At 36.7% G+C, this 21,191-nt stretch overlaps 1 protein-coding gene across 4 annotated transcripts in view; it reads left to right on the top strand.

The window, feature by feature from the left end:
• The window catches only part of LIN9 (lin-9 DREAM MuvB core complex component), a 38,942-nt gene that overhangs the window by 10,029 nt on the left and 7,722 nt on the right, over positions 1-21,191 (top strand). For 2 of the 4 annotated variants that reach the window (XM_074926422.1, XM_074926411.1), the window contains exons 3-10: positions 532-626; positions 4,383-4,487; positions 6,414-6,547; positions 9,518-9,643; positions 14,306-14,463; positions 14,793-14,926; positions 15,909-16,028; positions 16,202-16,303. In XM_074926422.1, the coding sequence (XP_074782523.1) occupies positions 532-626; positions 4,383-4,487; positions 6,414-6,547; positions 9,518-9,643; positions 14,306-14,463; positions 14,793-14,926; positions 15,909-16,028; positions 16,202-16,303 (974 nt within the window). The remainder of the gene's footprint in view (positions 1-531; positions 627-4,382; positions 4,488-6,413; positions 6,548-9,517; positions 9,644-14,305; positions 14,464-14,792; positions 14,927-15,908; positions 16,029-16,201; positions 16,304-21,191) is intronic. The other 2 variants (XM_074926431.1, XM_074926438.1) reach the window with 2 other exon arrangements.

The following is a 21,191-nucleotide window of genomic DNA, read 5'->3' as shown; positions in this document are numbered from 1 at the left end:
TTTCTTTATATATTACCAGGCTTCTGTTACACAAGGAAGAAGACATGGTCTGTTGAATATGTTGTAATTAATATGGGTTTGTTTCAGTAAAATTTGATTCACTTTTTTGTGTGCACCTACTTAATAATTTTTTAGAACCAGAAGGAGGCCAGGTTTCATAGAACTTTACCTTCTCCAGGTTTCAGTTACAGCCACAATAGAGCTGTCTAGATGTGCATGTCAACTTGGCAGTGGAAGTAACTGATTCCAGCAAAGGAGGTTTCAAGAAATCTAAATGTTGTCAGGAGTAAAAAATGTTTTGTTCATGTTTCTCCTTGTACTCAAAACCTTTTTCAGGTTTTTTTTTAGTTGGTGTTCAGAACAATTTAGTAAAACTATTGACATCTAAAGTCCATTTGTAGGTGAATCCAAAGAAGATGCTGCAAATAACAAAAATATGTTAGTAGTTGATGATGTTATACTAGCTTTTAGATAGTAGTTATGTTAAAACATAGATATATTTATATTAATGACATGATTTCTTCACAACAGAGGGAAGTTTATCCAGTTCGTGGAATGAAAAGTATAATTCTCTGCAGAAAACACCCATTTGGAAAAGCAAGAATGCTGGTTCTGCAGTGGAAATGGTAAGAAGCAATAAAAAGACAACTTCAGGATCGGTAAAATACCATAAAGTGAATCAGATTTTGGGATCAAAAAATTTGGCAGAGTTATAGTTTCATAATTTCCAAATATTAAACTATGTCCTTCACAAGCAGTCTACACAGTTTGAGTATGAGATGAAAATATATTTTATAAATCAATAATCAAATTTAATTGCTGACCTTGTTCAAGATAGCTTGTAATAATTTTCTCCCTTTTTTATAAAGCAAGTGCTATGTGAAATGTTTGTACTGTATCTACCACCTTGAACTTAGGCATCACCATTTCTGATCAACCATTTGTTTTATCTCATGAAATATCTCACTTCTAATTATGGCTGAGAACTGATACATAAAGGAAGGGAAAATGTCATAATGCACTTCCATCATTGTGCCTTCTGGGGGGCAGATTTTAATAAAAATAAAAGAATGTCAGTGAAATGTCATGTAGTATTCTGAGAGGTCTCATAGGAGGCCTTACATTAAAGAACAATGGGATGAGAGGGGATGAAACCTAATGAGCCTGCAGCCTCCAAGGACATGTGTCTGGCGTTAGGGTTGACCATTTCCCCCTCTCTTTTTGAAATATTCCACTGTTGTTTCTTTCCCTATTGTATCATATTCAAGTTCTTCTTGACTACTTTCAACCTCCTCTACCTTACGGAATGATGTGATTTTGATTTGGTCTTACCACCAGCTATATTGCACCCAGTGCCTTGTTTTGTCTACATCTGTAATGTTGTGTGCTCTTTTTACTACAACCTGGAGAGCATATGAAATACTGTCTCAGTTGCTAGGCAGATCTTTCTCCCATATTCTTCTGGTGCCGCCGCCTTCTACAGTAATTGCAACCAACTTGCCAACTATCATCTGTTTTTTATTCAAATCATTATTTTTTGTGAACTGTTTGTTTATTGGAACAGAAACACTATGTTTGAAAACTATTGCGCTTGCCTGCTCTGCACATAATCAAAATATCTGAGCAGCATCCAGTAGTGCATTAAGCAATGTGACTGATATCTCTCATATGTAGCTTTTCTGTAATCTTCTCCCTGTAGAGAGAAACTTAGCAGAGAAGGTATTTATTTTGGTAGGATTCATGCAGATATATATACACACACATGTTGCTGTGTGTTTATACTAGAGAACATAAGATCTACAAAATGCAGTTCCAGACAGTGACCAGAACTTTGTGACGGTCCCTGGTTCCTGTAGTTCATGTCACAGTTTTCAGCTGTTCCCCAGGAATGCTTGTCTTCTCACAGAAACAAGTCTTACCAGTAACTTAGAAGACTGCATGTGCTAAAGAACTGAAGTCACTAGCCATTAACATTTGTATGAAAACTTTGTCACTCTTTAGGTATACTGGCTGTAGGTATTAAAAATAAGGAGTCAAACTTTGAATGTAGCTCAGTATTCTGTAGAAAGCTAGGAGAAAGATCAGAGGATAGTCTGATGTGTTAGCAGTGGCCCACGTTGCTGAGATGTGATATAGTTGTCTGTACTAATTTGAGTTTCCTGAACCCTGGAAGTTTCACAGATACGTTGTACCGTTGGTTGAAAAATCTTTCTAAAAATGCCCGACCTATTTGGCTAACATGGATGATACCTCTTTGTGACACTTGTTAGTTTATTCTCGTGTGAGGCACTGGCAATCCAGGATGATGAACACTCTTACCATTTTGGATAGCTCCTTGGAATAGAATTTGGCAGCTTCTGTTGAGGGTTGTAAAACAGTTCTCTTATGTAGATCATAGCCTTAGCATAAGGTTGAAGGAGCTCAAGTTTTGTCTAAATTGTTTTAGCATTTGTGCTCCTGTATTTGCACGTGCTTTTCATCTGGTATAGTGTCATAAAACCAAGAAGAACTATATAGACGTTTAGGAGCCAGCGTCTCAAATGTCAAGACTAAAATATAATTGCAAATATTCAGTAGGAACCTGCTCTTCATCCTGTGGGCAGAATGCTATGATTAAAAAGTCCTAGAGATCTGCAGTGTAAGTTTTTATTGTTGAAACAGGATTGTGGATTTGTTTTCTTGCTCAGAAATTGGAACAGTTCTGACCTTTCTTTTTTAGGGTGATGATTTGTCAAGGATGGCAGAGATGTTATAAAAGAACATAAAGATGTTGTAATTGAAATTTAAGATTGTTCTTAAGATTTAGTGAATTGGAAGATGTGAAGAAAAGCATTCGATGTATCTAGGTGAAGAGAGAAAAACAACATAAACTAATTACTGTGTTAATAGAATGTGGGCACCATTTGGTTACCTTGCCAGTATATACTTCCTCTGTTGAGTGTGTGACTCTCTCCTGGTTTGTAACGTCTACAAGGAATAGACGTTTTCTTCTGTGTGCTGAATGTGCTTCGGTGTCTAGCACATACAGGGCACTAATGTACTTAAATATACTTGTGTAGTTATATTTATTAAATATATGTAATTTAGAGTAAGAAAGGCACATTTCCCTGGGAAAGCTCCATCTGTTCTCATGGCATGGGTCAGACAGATTTTTTTTTGCTATGACTAATTAACTTTATAGAGAATATCTCTTTTCAGACAGATACTTTAATCAGTCATAAACTTATTAAATGTCTTTCTAAGTGTAATTGCTTATTAGTGAAGTTTTATTTCACTTTTCTGTTTATGACTCCTATTAGGGCTTATCTTTGTCATCAGTATGCTTCACATTGTGAGTGTTATAGATTTCATACCCATATCAATCTGTAGCGCTTTCATCATCTGTACTGAAAGAAGTGAAATCTGCATTTGTTCTGCCTTTACTCATCACCTTTGTAAACAGCTTGAAGTACAAGGAACGCTACAGGGTGCAGTCTTGGGGTTCTGCAAAGGAGACACATTTCAGTTGTGGCTGGCTCCTGTGCTGGGCCACAAAGTCTTCATGGAAGGAAACGCTGCTTGCTCTCAGCACTAAAAGACAGTCATAGGTTATTCTTTTGTCCTCACTGAAAGCACAAGTTTTTTGTCATAGGGTAAAATATTGGAGAATAACTAAGTGGAATTATTTTTTTCATGACACGCATTGCAGTATGGTTTCTTGTTTTCAGTCAGCCTTCTCTTTGAGCTCTAACATCTTAGCACACAAGTAAATTTGAGTTAGCATAAATTCTAAATTCTTCGCTTTTCTGATATTTTCACATAACTTATTCAAGCTTTAGACTTTCTTTAGACTTCAACTTCTTAGCATTTTGCAGTGTAGGCACTTTCAATGAGTTAAAAAAAACAACAAACACACACCACTTTATTAGACTCATAAGAATTCCTTGCAAAAAAATTATATCCAGCTAATGTTTGTACTGAGAACATACCAAAACACTGTTTGAATAAACTTTTTTTGACCCAAAATTCAGAACAAACTGTTTAACAGATGTGCTTATAACCAAAGCAAGGACTATTTTAAGCTTTGGTACACAAGTGTTTAGACACCTAACTCCTCTGGAAACAAGTGGGAGTTAGGTTCTAAATACTTCCGTGGAACTGGGCCAGCAGTATAGTAATGGGTTATAGTTAGCATTGGAAAGCCTGGAATCTTAAATTCCTTCTTCTCTCAGCCCTTAGATCTCTAACTGCTAGGAGGCACTATTTATTGTGTACCGTGTGCCTTAAAATCAATAGGTGGCAAGAGATTAGTCATTCCATTTCTCACTGTGAATTCTGTGCATGAACAGAGAAATTAGATATTTTTTTTTCTTGTAATTCATTCTTAATTTTGATACATGCAGCCCTTCAGAAATTCAAAACGGAGTCGACTCTTCTGTGAAGAAGATGACAGACAAATAAACACAAGGTCACCCAAAAGAAATCAGAAGGTTGCGATGGTTCCACAGGTACCTACATGTATGCAGATATTTTTACCAAAAAGGGGAACAAGCCTATCTGTGTTAGTTGAAAACTAGAATACATTTGCTTTTCCAGTTGCATTATCAGTTTATGAATATTCTTGTGAGGAAAGCTGTTGTTAGGAGTAAGCCACAATTCAAAACAGATTTATATTTTTCTTACAATTGGGTTCCTCAATTTTTTTATGGGAGTACCTGTTCTTTTTGATCCTGGACATAAGCATACAGAGCTAGAAAGGATTCCAGACTAACTGCCCATCTTGCTCCCACAATCATATCCTGTAGTCTGCATAAATGTATTCAGCTTCAGTTAAAAACTGACTAGGTTTCTTGCACTAACTACATCATTTAGAAGGCTGTCGTAAACTTAATGTATTCCAACAGTTAGGAACTTGCTCTGGATATGTACCCTAGATGTATTCATGGCCATCTATACCTTCTTAATCCTGTAACAATAACATCCTCCAGTTCCAACAGTTTGTTTTTCTGCTCCTCCACTTGACTGTCTACTCCTTGATATAGCATGAAAGAGCAGCTGTAGTTTCTCTCAGCTTTTATTTGCTATGTTAGACAGGGCAACATCTCTTAGTCTCAAAGAATTGGCTCTCTAGTACCTTTGTCATCCAAATCACTTCTCTGTACCATCACATTATGAGCCTGAATTTGTCACACTGAAAAAGTACTATTTGAATACTGTTCTTACTTGCCTTCTGAACTGTACTGTGCAGTGTCAAATAGGGAAGACTTGGCAGTTGCCATTTCGCTGAGTCCATTTTGTCAGAGGTGAGGACCATGACGTTTCTCTCTATATGTTGCCATGATTTCTTAACAGTAGAAAGGCCTGGATAATGTTCTAAGCCTGGTTGGTTTGTAATTCAATGTCTGGTTCAGGAGGTCCAAGTGATTACCAGATAAATATTTGTGAGGGACTGCAGCTGCTGTAGCTCATGGATCTTGCTGTCCTGCTAGGCTTTGTTTCCTGGAGTTCCAGTGGGAGAAAGAGGGAACCTGTATCTAGGAGGTAGTGGTTAGGCGCAGCAGGAGCCAGCAAGGTGCCTACCTTATGCTTTATCACATTATTGCTGCTGCTAAAGGTCAAAATACTTCTGAGTGTCTGGGGAAGGGTAACAACTGATTATGGCATGGGGACCCAGTTAAACTAATATTCTCAAAAAGCTGTTATTCTTCACAAATAAGTTTTTCTTTCTGTTAGTTAAGACAGCCATCTCTAAAGAAAAATTAGAGAATTATTTTTCTACAGTCTTGTTTAAACGCAGTTCTATGTATTATGCATACTATCTAAGACAGTGTCTTTTCTGCAGTTTATGAAATAGCTTTCAAATGTACTTAAAACTTGATTGCTTATGTCCATGCTAGTTTCTCTTGTGATTTTTCTAAAAAGAAGGCACTCTGCTCGAAGCTTTGGCTGTATTACATTCCTGTGCTAGTTTTATCCTCAGTTTAAGAAGAGTTAGCAAGAATAGAAGCACTAGTGCAAACGAGGCAGTTGGTATTGCTGGCATCTGAGCTACAATATCACGTATGCTCACTCGAGACAATGTTCAGTGGTGCCTCAAACTTTTGAAGTCTGCGTGTACTTTAGTGCCATGCTATTGTTACTAATAATGTAGTTTGTATTGGAAAATGTTTCTGTTAGAAGACCTTTGTGTAAAGATAATTTGTTGTATTGATCCTGCTAAAGTTTGCCATCTGTTCTGTTTGATTGCATTGCTGATATAATGCAGTAAGGACTATTATAGATTTGCAACAAAAAAATTGTCGTGAAACAGTATGTGTGATTAAAATGTAACAATTATTAATGTGCAAACTTCTATCAAGAAAATATAGTTTAATGATTTGAATATTTACGAATGTTAGACTGTGTTTAACTGTTTCCTTTATTTTACTACATAGAAGTTTAATACAACAATGCCAACACCAGACAAGAAAGCATCACAGAAGATTGGTTTACGGCTTCGTAACCTGCTCAAACTTCCCAAAGCTCACAAGTGGTGCATATACGAATGGTTCTATTCCAACATAGATAAGTATGTCTGGTTTATATAATTATCTCTTGTTAGTATAGAAACAAGTCATTTTCTGAAATTGAGATGGAAATTTCCCTATGTTGGTTAGAAACTCCAAAGATTATTGTTGAATTATTAGTTACTGAAAATTATTTCATTGGGTTTTTTTCCTCTATCTTTTTTTATAATGAGCAACCTGCTTGGGTAGTTCCTTGGGTGGTCGTCGTCTTCTACGGAAAGCCTTCCTTCATGGAAATAATTTTCTTTTTATTACCTCTGCTTCTGCCAGATACAAGATTTTATTCATAATATTTTTAACATCTTAAGCATAAAGTTATTGGAACACTTGGACTTTTCTGAACCCTTTTTTTCAACCCTCACAGCGTTACACATGGGGGATGGGAAGGAGACTGCTTTCATAAGGTGTTGCTTCCCTAAAAGGTGTAAATGCTGATTTTGTATATTTCTTCCACATCATCCTGGTTTTATTGTGAATGCTAACAGAGCTCCAGGTTGTGACTACTCAGCTGTTGTCTCGGTATCGACATCCTTGGATCTCTTAATCTCCTAGACTTGTTTCTGCAATTTGTGCCTCAGAGTCTTTGGCACTTGTTCTACCAGTAGCAAGGTGGTGTGAATTGTTTAAAAGAACCATTTTAATTTAGTCCCTAACCATGAAAAACTAAAAATTCTAAAAATGTAAAAATCATTATTGATAAATGGAATCTTAAAATCTACATGATTGACCAATAGCTGAAACACTAGTATTTATTATTCTAAAAAATGGCTTCCGAGTTAAGAAGCATTCTTTTCCAGAATTTATTCATAACAAAATAATTCCTGTTTTTCCTTCCTATTTTAATCACAATCACTGTGGCTGTTTTCCTTAACTGAGAAGGCAGTCATAGCAACAGAAAAACATTTTAGGATATGTTCATCACAAGTAGAAAAATTACATGTCCATTTTAGTTAGTTTTAAATTCATCATCTGTAGGATTTAATTCCTTCGAAAGAAGTAGTCTTTACAGGCTTTTTTTTTCCCTTATTTGAAAAACAAAAACAAAGAACCCAAACCCTACTTATTTTTAGTAGTAATTTTAATATGTGACATTTGTAATTACAGTTTTTACAACAGTCCAAGAACTTTTAGTTTACTCTCAAATAATTGTATGTGGAAGTTTAGGTCAATTAGTAGACTAGACTTTGAGTTTAGCAGGTAATTCTGAAACCCTCTTTGATACTTATCAATGTAAGCTTGTAATGCTAGTAAGATAGGATCGTGTTAAGATACTATAACATAGTTTACAAAGAAACTGCATATCTTTGGAAGAAAAACTTTGATGTATGTTGTTTTGAGTGATGTGATCTAGACTTAATGAGAAGCTTAAAGTTTAAAGCATAGAGCTAACTGTTGACTGAGAAAATATGGCTCACTGTACAAGTCTCAAAATATTTTATTTGCATTGTCTCATCTGAAATTGAAATCATCAGTTTAACCACCATGTCTACTATAAGTTTTGGAAATATTTTCACTTCTACAACTATCATCTATGGTTATTAGATTATTGAAGCTGTTTCAGTTGGATTCTCTCTACACTGCTGCAGAGGACTGTTTTCTGTAAAATCCCATTGACTTCTGACATGCAGAGACTTCTGAAGAACTACTTTTTACTATTAGTGATCATAGGCCCTCAGAACCAGATGCAGCTGTAGGTTGCTTATACCATTTCCCAGAACTTCCAATCTTGTGGATGCTGTGGGTTTAGTTTGCCTGCTTAGGGACACGTAATAGTAAAACCAATCAAATAGAGATTCTCTTTCTCAAAAAAACCCCCGAAGCAGTTGTTCTTTACACAGATATCTTACATTAGCAACAGTAAATCTGGACAAAATAAAACTTTTGTACACCTCACTGATCATTCTTTGTGGTTTCCTTTTCACTTCATGCTGCAGCTGCAGATCCTTCTACTGTAGAAATATCCTCTTCCGTTCTTGCCCGAGCCTCCTTACCCCCATGCACCTTTCCTCTCTCCCACCACCCCACAAACTCACTTGAAAATGGTGTTGATTCCAGGAACCTCTTTGTTCTGTGCTTGGGGATATTCCTCTCTAAATTCCAGCACCCTGCAGAGAGTGGAAAAAAGTGGCTTTATCTTGGATGCAGTTATTCTTTTGTTCTCACCAGGTGAGATCTATTTCAGTTGCACACAGTCTTTAATGATTAACCTGCTATTAGACGGGCATATCATTGCTACTGCCTTGTCTCTTCACCTCAAGAAGGATGTGGTACTACAAAGTAAAAGGCAGTTGTAAAACACAGAGATACAAACAGGTCATAGCATCAAAGAGAAATTCATATGTTGTGTAGACAGGTTCTCTGAACTGTCACTTCTATAATACTGATCCTCTGCTTCATCATGGAGTCATGGTATGATACAATAAAAGTCTCACCTGTATAGCTGTAGAGAATGACAAGTTGGCTCAATTTCCTGTATTTTGGAACCCTCTGTTGAGAATCTGGGTTATAACTGAATGAATTTATGAGAAAGGTACTGTCTGTCTATTTCTCAGTATTACATTATCCCTTACTTTATTCTCAGTACCTCACCATATCTTTATGGTTTCCTTCAGTGTGTTGCAGTATCCTCTTGACACTGCATCGGCTTTGCTGAAGCTTCATTTGGTACCTTTATATACAGTACAAAGCAGGATGAATACATACGTTTCCCTGCAGTAACAACAGAAAGGAACATTTTTAAACATCACTGGTAGTAAGGCTCAAATAGAACAATAGTTCTGGAAACTTTCTGGCTCTGTTTTCAGTTGAATTTTTTTTCAGGTTAAATTTGCCCTTTGAATAGGAGTGTCTTGTTTATATGACTAATTTATACTTTTTGTTTTCAATGTATTTCTTATGCTGAATGGTTTTTGGACTCTCACAACGAAAGTTTACTAAGTGTAGTTAACAGAGGACCAATTATGTTTCAACAGACCACTATTTGAAGGAGATAATGACTTCTGTGTATGCCTGAAAGAATCTTTTCCAAATTTGAAAACCAGAAAATTGACAAGAGTAGAGTGGGGGAAAATCAGACGATTAATGGGAAAACCACGGAGGTAAATTTTTTTTTTTTTTTCTTTCTCTTCAACTAATAACAACATGTAGTTTTGATGTTGGAATTGTTCCATCTAAAATAATTTTGCATGCAGGTAGTAAAGCAAAATAATAGCTGAGAGTAGAAAAACATTTTGCCAAAAAGGTGTTCTTTCAGCACACACCCTGCTCCCCCACAAACACTGTTCCTTATATGTGTGTGTCCAGTCCATGGAGTTGTCATGGACCTAGTCTTGAAATACTCTCTTCCCACCCTAGAGAAGTGAGTGTCCATGCTAGGTTAGGCTGAGATTATTATTGTGTCTTCTGTGCTGCAGTGCTTCCTGACATGGGAGACAGGCCAGTTTTTCACTAAGTTTTTTTTTTCTGGCTATAACTAGCTCTTCCTGGGGAAAAGTAGTGTACATTTTAATCTCTCTTTTTTTTTTTTTTTTTTTTTTTTTTTTAAACCATTTTATAGATCCTTAACTTTTCCTGGCTTGGCTGCCAAAACAGAGAGAAAAGAAAGTCACCCATAAAATATTGTACATTGTAGAGAAGCAGCCAGAATTTAATGAAGGGCCTGTTTTTTCTCTAATTCAGAATTCTTCATTCCTAAACCCACTGATTCAGTTCAGCCTTGTCACAGAACCTATACATTTTAGCCTAGAGAAGAGAAGGCTCAGGAAGGATCTCATCTCTGTGTGTAAATATCTGAAGAGAAGGCATAGAGAAGACAAGGCCAGGCTTTTTTCAGTGTTGTCTGGAGATAGGACAAGAGGCAATGGGCACAAGCTGAAACACAGGAGATTGTCTTAACATAAGGTAACACTTGTTTTTACTGTAAGGGTGACTGAGTGCTGGCACAGGTTGACCAGAGAGGTGGTAGAATCTCTATCCTTTGAGATACTTAAAAACCATCTGGACATGGTCCTGGGCAGCTCCCTGTAGGTGACTCTGCGGGAGGTGTTGGAGCAGATGACCTCCAGAGGTCCCTCACAAACAACCATGCTGTCATTGTGTAAGGTCAGGAGAAAAACGTGTAAGTTATGTTGCAGAAATGAAAGACTGGTTTATTTATGAAAATACAAACACTAAAGCACTGAATCCATTTCATATATCACTGTACTGAGTCAGATTATGTTTTGTCTGATGGATGCTATTTCATCTCCTGTACCTATAAACAACTTTACCTAACTAAAAATTGCCAGTCAAGGGAAGGCAGCAGAGCCAGTTCCTTTTGGAAAGGTGTTCATATCATTTGAGCTTAACTGAGATAGCTTTTCATTCTTCTATCATCATGTTTCCCACTGAGAAGGAAATGGTGTATTTGAAGGTTAAATCATCACTTACTCGTATGACTTTTGCCAAAAGTGGGTACAACTGTGAAAGATCAGCTTGTCTTATTCAGTCTGTTGGACTGTTGATAAAACTTCCTTTGGAGGTGGTGGGGTGACGTGGGGCAGGGCAGAGGAAGTGTTGGTTTTGGTTTGGGTTATTTTTTTAGAAAGAGAGACTCATGCCTAAGGAACCACAGGTCTAAATGGGCAAGATGTTTTATCTGAGTTCTGAAGTACAAGTATTTGACTGGATATAGAGTCTTGTTTTGTTAAGCAAAACTTTACAAGTTCTTGCCTTTTTATCAACATAAGCATTCCTGTTTGCTTTTAATTTCTTCAATAATTTTCATGTACCTCTAGAGCAAAAGTTTTTTAACATTGCTATTCTGTTAGCAATTTCTTCTGTCTGTCATCATATGCAAGTGAGCTAAATATCATGTCAGTACTAATATCTCCCCATGAGGGAAGAAAAAAAATAAAGACATTTTGCATCCACAGTGTTGATGGCAGAGGGTAATAGTGTCTCTGTGTGATAGCTGTGCACATGGTTGTCGTCTCTTTTTAAATTTTGTTTTAAATATATTGTAACATTTTCTTATGTCTGCTGCTACTTTAAATGTCCTATCACACCATCAACAGTGTGGTTGATTGGCACAACACTATTCTTCATGGGAGCCTGCAAAGCTTGTAAGATTCCAGTAGACTGTGGGGAAAGATATGCTTCAAGAAAAGGAAGAGGAGAGGTAATAGTTAGTCTTGTGTACTCTATAAACTTTAAATGGAGTTGTGAAATAGCAATGGATATGAACTAAGCACAGATATGCTTGTCCTGCGACTATGGTGATGCTTCCTCTGTTAGTTCAGATTCTCATGACCAAGGTAGAAACTGAGAAGAATGTTCAACCTCTTAAAAAGTCTCTGCAGGAAACTAATGAGGTTGCAATGTGATCTGTACCATAGTTTTAATCTTCCTTTTTTCATAGGAATGGCATGAAGATGGGATAACCTTTATTAAATACATTTGGGGGACATGGGGTTGGCAATTTCCTTTAACAGAAGCCAGAAATATGTTGCAAATAATTTCTACATCCATGACCTCCAGCATTTGGAACAGAGACTTTTTAAGAACATCTGAGCTAGCAGTAAAACAATAGTTGCTGTTGTAGGGACCTTCCAAGGTCAGTGATTAGTATATCAGCATTTGAATTTGTATTTCTAAGAGCATGGGTCAAAGAACATCAGGTGATGTCTGATGTTCCTGATGCAAGACCCTGGACACAGTTAGGACTATCATTAATGTCTGTCTTCTTTCTTTCTTTTTTTTTTTTGTCTTGCTGTGATTAGTCACTCTGTTCTCAATGGAATTGAAAAGCTCTGACCTGCATTTTGCTACTTCATATTCACAGCCTGTGACAAGCATTATTTCACACTTGTTCCTCCCCAGTAGTAAATATGAAGCAAATAGCATCTCTAAATGAGAATATCCAAATAAGCTTTGCATGAGTCTCCCAGCCATCATCACTCTCTCTGCCATATCACTTTCCAGATATTTTGAATTCCTAATGAGGATCATTAGGCAATACAGAAATCCAGGTAAACACATTCTGCTCTTCAGTAGTAAACCGGTGAGTGGTACACACACCTACAGTTGCTCAATCTACAATATGGTTTCTAGACTGCACAAAGACTAGTGATGTCTTTTGCAGGGATAGTGATTGGAAAGTCTAGTAAAGGAACCATCAGTGCAGTGCATTATCGCACCTACATCACAGCTTCAGTTCAATCCTGTTGTTCTTTTTATTTTTTTTTTTTTAGCCTTTGCTTAGGACTAAGATCTCATTGTGTTAACACTGTACACACTGGACAAAACAGATAGTCTATACCCCATATAACTTAGAAACCATGTGTAAGATAAAGGGCAAATGATGTATGTATAGACAAACAAGCATGAAATTGCTGATTGGTGTGGAAAAAAAGTGGTCTCAGCGTGGTCTCAGCATCCTGACAGCTTAATTCTTATGATCTTCTCATACACACTGCATGGAAGAGAAATTTTGGAAAATGGTGAAACGACTCTGTGGAACTCTCTTGAGTGAGGGGTATACAGAAGAAAACATAAGAATGTGTATTTTGGCATATAGTAAGAGAGCAGTAGAAGCAGACTTGGAAATAGGAGCTGAGTGCTCAGTATTGAGTGAGAGATAAATAACTGAGAAAGATCTTGAAGGGATTTAAAACAATATAATTTGCGGTGTAGAATGGGAAACCAGCAGAGTTGTTGTCATTGTCTTCTGAAATAACCTTGTAAAATAGAACATTTATTGATCAGTAATCAATATATAACTGTATGAGTTCCACAGAAAATGTTTAAATTGCATTTGACTGCAGTAAAGCAATTAACAAAGGCAATAAATTATTTGATAAATAACTGCTTCTGCAATTAAGCAGAGCTACAATAGCATCTGTACTCCTTATTTAAAAGACTTGATTCGTTGGCACATGAATGATAAATCTTTTTTTTTTTTAATAAGGAGAGATACGGTCAAGTCCTTAATGTCTTTATGCTTTCAGAATCTCCCTCATGCATCATACCTATTCAGTAGGTTAAAAGTGAAAATGAAAAACCAAGTAAGGGCCTTAGGACTAAGTCTTCCATCTTTTAGATTACATTTTAAGGTACATACACCCCAAAACAGAGAGGGGGCTGCTAAAGATTTTCTGATTTTACACAATAGTCCAAGTTCAGACAAATTTGTTCTTTTACTATCTTCTGTCTCAGAACAATTCATCTACATAATAGAGATGTGGCTGAGTTGTACTCTGCACAGTTGCAAGGAGATGAGACGTAGAAGTGTGCTTTTATGTTCTGGATCTGGTGCCCTTTCCTACTAACTTAGTTGAATTGAGCTAATGAGCACATGTGAAAGAGATCTACTACGTATCAGTAAGCAATGGCAGCCAGGGACATCACGGCAAGTCCTCCTTCCATGCACTGAACTGTTAGTCAGACTGAGTAGACTGAATGTGCGACCTGCTTTAGCTTTGTTGTGACACCAGGTGGATCCCTATAAGCGGAAAAAGTTGTGCTCTTCTGATATACTGATGTAACAGCTAACATTTCTGGCTGTCATTTTTAAATAAACTGTTATTTTGGGAGTGATAATTCTGTGGAGTAAGATTGTCTAAATCCGTTCAACAAAACATTTTCTCTTGAACACTTCACCCCAAGCTTTTTCATTTTTTTTCTCAATGATTTGTAAACTATGCCTATTTATTTCATATGTCTTCACATATGTATATTTTCAGTGCTGAATTTAAGTATAGTTTTACCTAATTGTATTATAGGTGTTCCTCTGCCTTCTTTGAGGAAGAGAGATCAGCGTTAAAACAGAAACGACAGAAAATAAGACTTTTGCAGCAGCGGAAAGTTGCAGATATTTCACAGTTCAAAGATCTTCCAGAAGAAATTCCATTACCGCTTGTAATAGGAACAAAAGTTACAGGTAATTTCTTATAAATAAACAAAAAATCTGTCATTAAATCTGTCAGGAGATATTGGGTATTAAACAGTGTTTTATTTAGACATAAGTGTGTAGTGCAAAGGATTAGATTTGGGAAATACTTGACTTGCAAACATAAATTTGACAAAAATTTGGGTAGCATTTCTATTGCATACAATTCTATTTCTGAGTTTACTTTTTTTTTTCTGCATTTAATCTGTGGGTTTTAAGTACACACATGAAGGGTTACTTGCAAAAGATGTATAGTTTATTTTTCTCAATGGTATCAGAACATTGTAACGTTTGAGTTTTTGGTGTCTTATTTTTTTAAGCACGTTTGCGTGGTGTTCATGATGGACTATTCACTGGACAAATAGATGCTGTAGACACTCTTAATGCTACATACAGAGTGACTTTTGACAGGGCGGGTCTTGGAACACACACAGTCCCAGATTATGAAGTTCTTGTAAGTATTAATGACACACATTCTTAAAATAGCTATAATAATAAAATAAAATTTTAAAATCTACAATTGTATGCTTTAATCAAAAAGAATAAAATTCAAAATATTACATCCAGGTGGTATTGTCATAAAATAGAAACAAGAATAACAGATGCATGTGAAATACCAGGGGAATGAGCTTCTACTGTTTATGGTTTTATAGAACAGGCTAACCCTCTGTGATAAAAACATAATGGCTCAGGCTGGAATAATTTACTAGACCTACTATTGTAGGTTGTTATAATAGCCTGAGTTTTAAATTAAGAAATCTAACAAGTAAAGTACGATCCCAAAGAAAATTCTGCTGTGGGATCGTAGCAGAATTTGCAGAGAATTTTTAAGAAAACCTGGCCCTTTGTAATTTGCCAAAGTCTGGAAAGGCCTGTGGTTGACTGACCCTCATTTTGAAACTTCTTATGGTAATGAAGCTACCTCTGGGGATGTTGCTTTGATCAAACAGTTTGGGATTATTTCCTAGCTCATAGGCGTTTGTACCACTTTATGAGCTCCAGAAATTGTTCCTGCCAAACAGCCTGACCTAGACTGCAAGCTTTTCAGAGGACCTCATGTTGTTTTATATCTTGGGTAGTGTTGAATCTACTAACGGTCCATAATTTGTCTAGTCTCTGTCATGATCTGCGTTTGGAGCTTCTGCTGAACTCCTGTTCAGTCATGATTTCTCTACAACTTGCCAATAGAGTTTTTGGAAATATTCTTGCAGGTTTTATTTGATGTGATGCCATAACACTTTGAAAAATTCCACCAATGGAATATGATTTTGAACCTCCTGCTAGCCCAAAAGCAATATGTTAATCTTTAAACACTGTTGGGCTGGGGCATGGATGGGCATGGATAGTCCAGATTCCAGAAATAAATTATGTTTTCCACAAGGTGTGTAACATTAATTAATCTGACATCTGAAGTATATCCTTTTCCTGTCTTGCAGAGTAATGAGCCTCATGAAACCATGCCAATCGCTGCCTTTGGACAGAAACAACGGCCTTCAAGGTTCTTTATGACCCCTCCCCGATTGCATTATACACCTTCACTCCAGTCTCCAATTACAGTAAGTTACTTCTTTCATATAATATTAATCACGGAAATATTTTCTGATACATGTTGAAGCTCTTACCTTAAAGAGTTTTTGAGATTAATTTTCTGAGGTTATTCAGCAAGATAAAAGTTTTAGCCAATACCTCTAAAAATAAGCTATTAAATTAATTGCTCTTTCTTGTATAGGACAGTGACCCTTTATTAGGACAATCTTCATGGAAAAGCAAAATTTCAGGCACAGATAGTGAAACACTAGGAGGTTTTCCAGTAGAATTCCTCATTCAAGTGGTAAGTGTTGACTGCAACTCTTAATTTTGTTGTGTTTTGTTCTGTAATTCTTCTGCAGTTAAATGACCTTCTGTTGATTTATGACCAATGTGGTGATATGCACATTAACTTTTGAAAAGATGTTAATAATATTTGTTTTTATTCCCCCGCCCCTTCTTAATTTTCTCACTGGTTCATAAGCTTTGAAATATGCTGTTCTTCAGACCACAGGGAGGGGCTTAGGTCTCCAAGAGTGTGTCTTATTTTTCCCAGTTGTATCACTTGGTCTAAAAAAATACATTATTTCTACCTGCAAACTTTGTACTGTGTTAAGACTTTTAAAATTTTATTTAAAATATACTTGCATTACCCAAAGAACATTTGCCCATGTGCATTATCAAATATTGTATTTTATGTTATGTAATGCCCTAGCCTCTTGGAGAAGAAAGGAAACACTCTTTGCCCCAAAAGCAAGCTTACATGTTATAGATAAGAAAACTCTTTTTTTATCTTCATCTTTATGAAAGAATTCCTTAGTGGTTTTTGTATAGCGGCTCAGAAGAGCACAGACAAGTAATGTAAGGAAGCTGAGATTCATTGAATATCAAAACTCGCGGAAGCAAGTTACATTCTTCCATCATGCTGAAGAGTAATTGCCGCGTTGGTTTTTAAGACGTGTGATTGAATTCTTAACAATGAAAGCTATCTTGAACATGCTAAAGGAGGTTGGAATGATCTGCATTTAAAATATTAAGAACTGAGAAATAATATTGCTAAAAGCTTCTCAGATTTTAAAGTGTATGTAATTGGTCAAAAGAATCAAGTTGTGTCTGTAGCTCATGTGACACTAATATTTTGGCTGTTCAACATAATGACTTTTGACAGAATGATCTGTTAACCTTTTTAGGGGAAACACTGTACAAAGCTAATTTTGAAAAAGGTGGCTTGGCATCTAGCTTAGCTAAGAAAATTTAAAACAGATGTAGTTGCTGTAAGATTAATTACGTTAAAAATTGAAATACACAAAAGGTACTGTTTTTGTTTATGCTGCTAAACTGTAACTGCAGCTATCCTACTTGAGTCACTGAGTATGATCAGTGAAACTGGGTAACTAAGGTGTATTGAGCTTTACAAATATTTAGTGTGCCAAGTTGATCTGTTTATTACATTGCTTCTGTATTTTAAATCTGAAAATGTGTGATTTCTCAGTCACGTTTGGTGGTATATTATTACTCGTTATATGGTAATCTGAGTTTTAAAAGCATAGGCCTCTTGCTTGCATTACAAATGGTGGCATTTTACAAAAATACTGCATTAATATGTATTTTTTGCTTGAAGATTGTCAAGTTTTTGAACAAAACCAAACCACAGATTTTTGGCATTTTTTTATGTGAGCAACTTAATAATTTATCCAGGCTTTTGATAAAGAATTGCAAGGTTTAAAACATCTGTTGAAGGACTGGGCATTATTTTTAAGCCTAGCATCTTAAGCATTATAAGCATCAACTTTTTTATTAGAAGTTTAAGGATGGTACTGAAATTTGGTGTTGTGGAATACATGACCCTAGTGAGTACTGATTACTGATTGCACTGCATTCACCAGTCCAGATGTATTTTTATGTTAAAAGTGACCATTAAAGATGTTCTAGTCTTTCTTATACACTGGTACAGTAAAAAGGTCAAAGCCCTCATTCTGATTTCATGGTGATTTGGGAAGTAAATGATCAGAAAATGTTTGATTCGGAGAAAACTTTCTGGAGAACTATTTCCAGGCAATTATTTATGATACCATGAGTAAACAGTTTTATGGGAAAACATTATTTTGGACAAAGCAGAAAAAATACAGCACACCTTGAATTAGGTTTCAATCCAGACCATTGATTCTCTTTTACAGGTTTGAAATTAATTTGTAACAAAAGGAAGCATAGCCAAGATTATGTGCAGACACCGACAAATAAATGTTAGCGATATTGTCTTTATGTATAATTTGCAATTGTAAGCAAACACTTGGATTTGTAACAACTAATCATAGTTATACACTTGAGTCTTAGTTTTTCTAAATCTTTATATTAATTTCTATGAGTTTACATTCTGACATCAGACTGCTATTCTTTCTGATTTTTACTGTGGACATGGAATCATAGCATGGTTTGGGTTGGAAAGGACCTTGAGGTCATCTAGTTCCAACCCCCTGCCATGGGCAGGGACACCTACTAGACCAGGTTGCCCAAAGCCCCGTCCAACCTGGCCTTGAACACTGCCAGGGAGGGGGCAGCCACCACTGCTCTAGGCAACCTGTTCTAGTGTCTCACTGCCTTCACAGTAAGGAATTTATTCCTTATATCTAATCTAAATCTACCCTCTTCTAGTTTAAAAATGATACCACTCATCACTACACTCCCTGATAAAGTGTCCTCCCCAGCTTTCCTGTAGCCCCCTTTAAGCACTGGAAGGCCACTATAATGTCTCTCTGCAGCCTTCTCTCCTCCAGGCTGAACAACTCCAACTCTCTCGGCCTTTCTTAAGAGAGGTCTTCCATCTCTCTGATCATCTTTGTGGCTTCCTCTGGACCCACTCCAACAGCTCCATGCCCTTCTTATGTTGGTGGCCCCAGAGCTGGACACAGCACTGCAGGTGGGGTCTCACCAGAGTGGAGCAGATGGGGACAATCCCCTCCCTCACCCTTCTGGCCACACTTCTCTTGATGCAGCCCAGGACACGGTTGGCTTTCTGGGCTGTGAGCACACATTGCTGGCTCATAGTCAGTTTTCCATCCAACACCCCCAAGTCCTTCTCCACAGGGCTGTTCTCATTCCACGCATCGCCCAGCCTGGATTTGTGCTTGGGGTACACATACATATTAGGAGAAGAATGGCTTGAAAATTAACATTATGATAATAAGAATAAAGTTAACACTAAACAAGTAATAAATTTTAAAATAAAAGTTTTTCATGCTTACATTCAATATGTAATGTATCCTTAAATATTTCATAGATTATACTGCAGGTCAAAATCACAGATTACATTCTTACATTCTCATCATTATTAAAATTTGGAGGATGTTTTTTCAAGTGCTCAAGTACAGCTTTCTCCCCCCACCCCTTGTTTTGTTTTGGGGAAAAAAAAAATAGGTTGGGAAGGGAACAATCCTGGACAAACCAGATTGTTTGCAGGGTTGCTGCATGTCCAGGAGAGGGAGTATGTTAATGCAGCATGTTCAGAAAAGTGAATTGATGTCTTCCTGATTGTTGTAGAAATAGGGGTGATCTTCTCAATCTAAATCCAGGAGGAAAAATCTGAAAATGGATACTGGATTTTTGACTGTTTTCTGCTTATGAAAATTTTGAAAATATTACATAGTAAGTTGTTTCACTTTGAAATGCTTGTGTTATTATAAATACTCTTTTGACTGAAAAATCTAAAGTACAAACCTAAACATACTGGTTGGGTTGTTTCTTAATCTCTTTTGATGTGGAAAGGCATTGTACTAAAAACCCATTTCCAGTTTAATGAGACTGTTAGGCAAGAATTTCTCAAGGAAAAGAGGGATGAACTGAGTTAAAATGAAAATGGAACTCTATTTAATAAAATGTACCAATGAGAGAAAGTTGGTAGACATCATAGATACAGTGAAAAGTCATTTTCTTGTAGAAAGAATCAGATTATCTTGATCACTGGAGTATATCTGGGAATAGGATGAGTATAATATAAAATTCAAGCTCATGAACTGGAGAATTAGGGCCCTGCATCCTCAAATATCATCTGAGGTGATCTTCAAGGTCTCTTCCAACCTAGATGATTCCATGATACTGTGAAATATGTCTGGACATCAAAGTAGAAGTTAAGCAGCAAAAACCTTGCAAGTTTTGGGGACAAATAACATTCTGCATTAAGTTGGGGACTCACCAGCTTCATGAAGGGGAAGGACTTAGACATGTTAAGCAGTTGCTGGATGGTGACAACAGCAGAGCTTGACGAGTAAGTTTTTGGCAGCAGTGGCAGATGGTGTACAGTGCTTTCCTTCCTCCCAGGTGTTTTTTTGCCAACACGAGGATTTGTGTGGAGTGTTAGAAACTAGATCAGAGAGATAACCCAGCTCACAAGTTAACAATTTAAAAACTTTTTTTCCTTGCCTTTTCTGAATTTGTTGTTTTGTCATTATTGGTTCCCTGATTAGGTTCTTCATGTAGCTGCAAAAATGCAAGTGCTGGCTCAGCGTGGTCACTGGGGGATAGCACAAGGACAGAAATGAGCAGCTAGAATTGGAAGAGTGATAACCTATGCAGTATTGCCTCTGTGCATCTAACCATGGCTTGCCATCTGCTCGTAAAATGCATCTGGCAAAGTATTTGTGGTAGAAAGATTTAAGTATTGATACTGGTTTACAGGTCTAGTTTACAGGTCTCTCGTCTGGAATACTGGTACAGGCTTCCTGTTGCTCACGTTTAGGAAAAAATGAATGGAAATAAGATATAGAAAGGTCCACAAAAGTTTAGGAGATCAAGAGCCTTTTATGGGAGAGGAGACTAGAAAGGCTTGGGTTTTGATTAGTCTGGTGAAAGAACGGTGGAGATGAGATGCTTTTACTGTCTCTGAATAAACAGGGATAAATACAAGGAGGGAGAGCCTATATTTAGCTGAAAAACAGCCTTGGCAGAACAAATTACTGTGAACAAGAATGCATTTAACATAGAAATTCAAAGAATGTTCATATTTGGCTGAAAGAAATCCAGGAACAATCTTCCATTAGGATTTGTGAGGGCAAGAAACCTGGATGTGTTAAGACTGAATTTGAAAATCAACAAAGGGAACTATATATAATCAGATATATGTTGAACTAGGAGTTCCTATTTCTCCCAGTCCCATGTTCTGTTACTAGGATGCAGTTAACCCCTTTGAAATTTCTAAA

The sequence above is a fragment of the Athene noctua genome, chromosome 1, assembly GCF_965140245.1.
Source record: "Athene noctua chromosome 1, bAthNoc1.hap1.1, whole genome shotgun sequence".
NCBI classification, from domain to species: domain Eukaryota; kingdom Metazoa; phylum Chordata; class Aves; order Strigiformes; family Strigidae; genus Athene; species Athene noctua.
The sequence above is the reverse complement of the archived record's forward strand: the minus strand, read 5'-3'. Positions and strand labels throughout refer to the sequence as shown.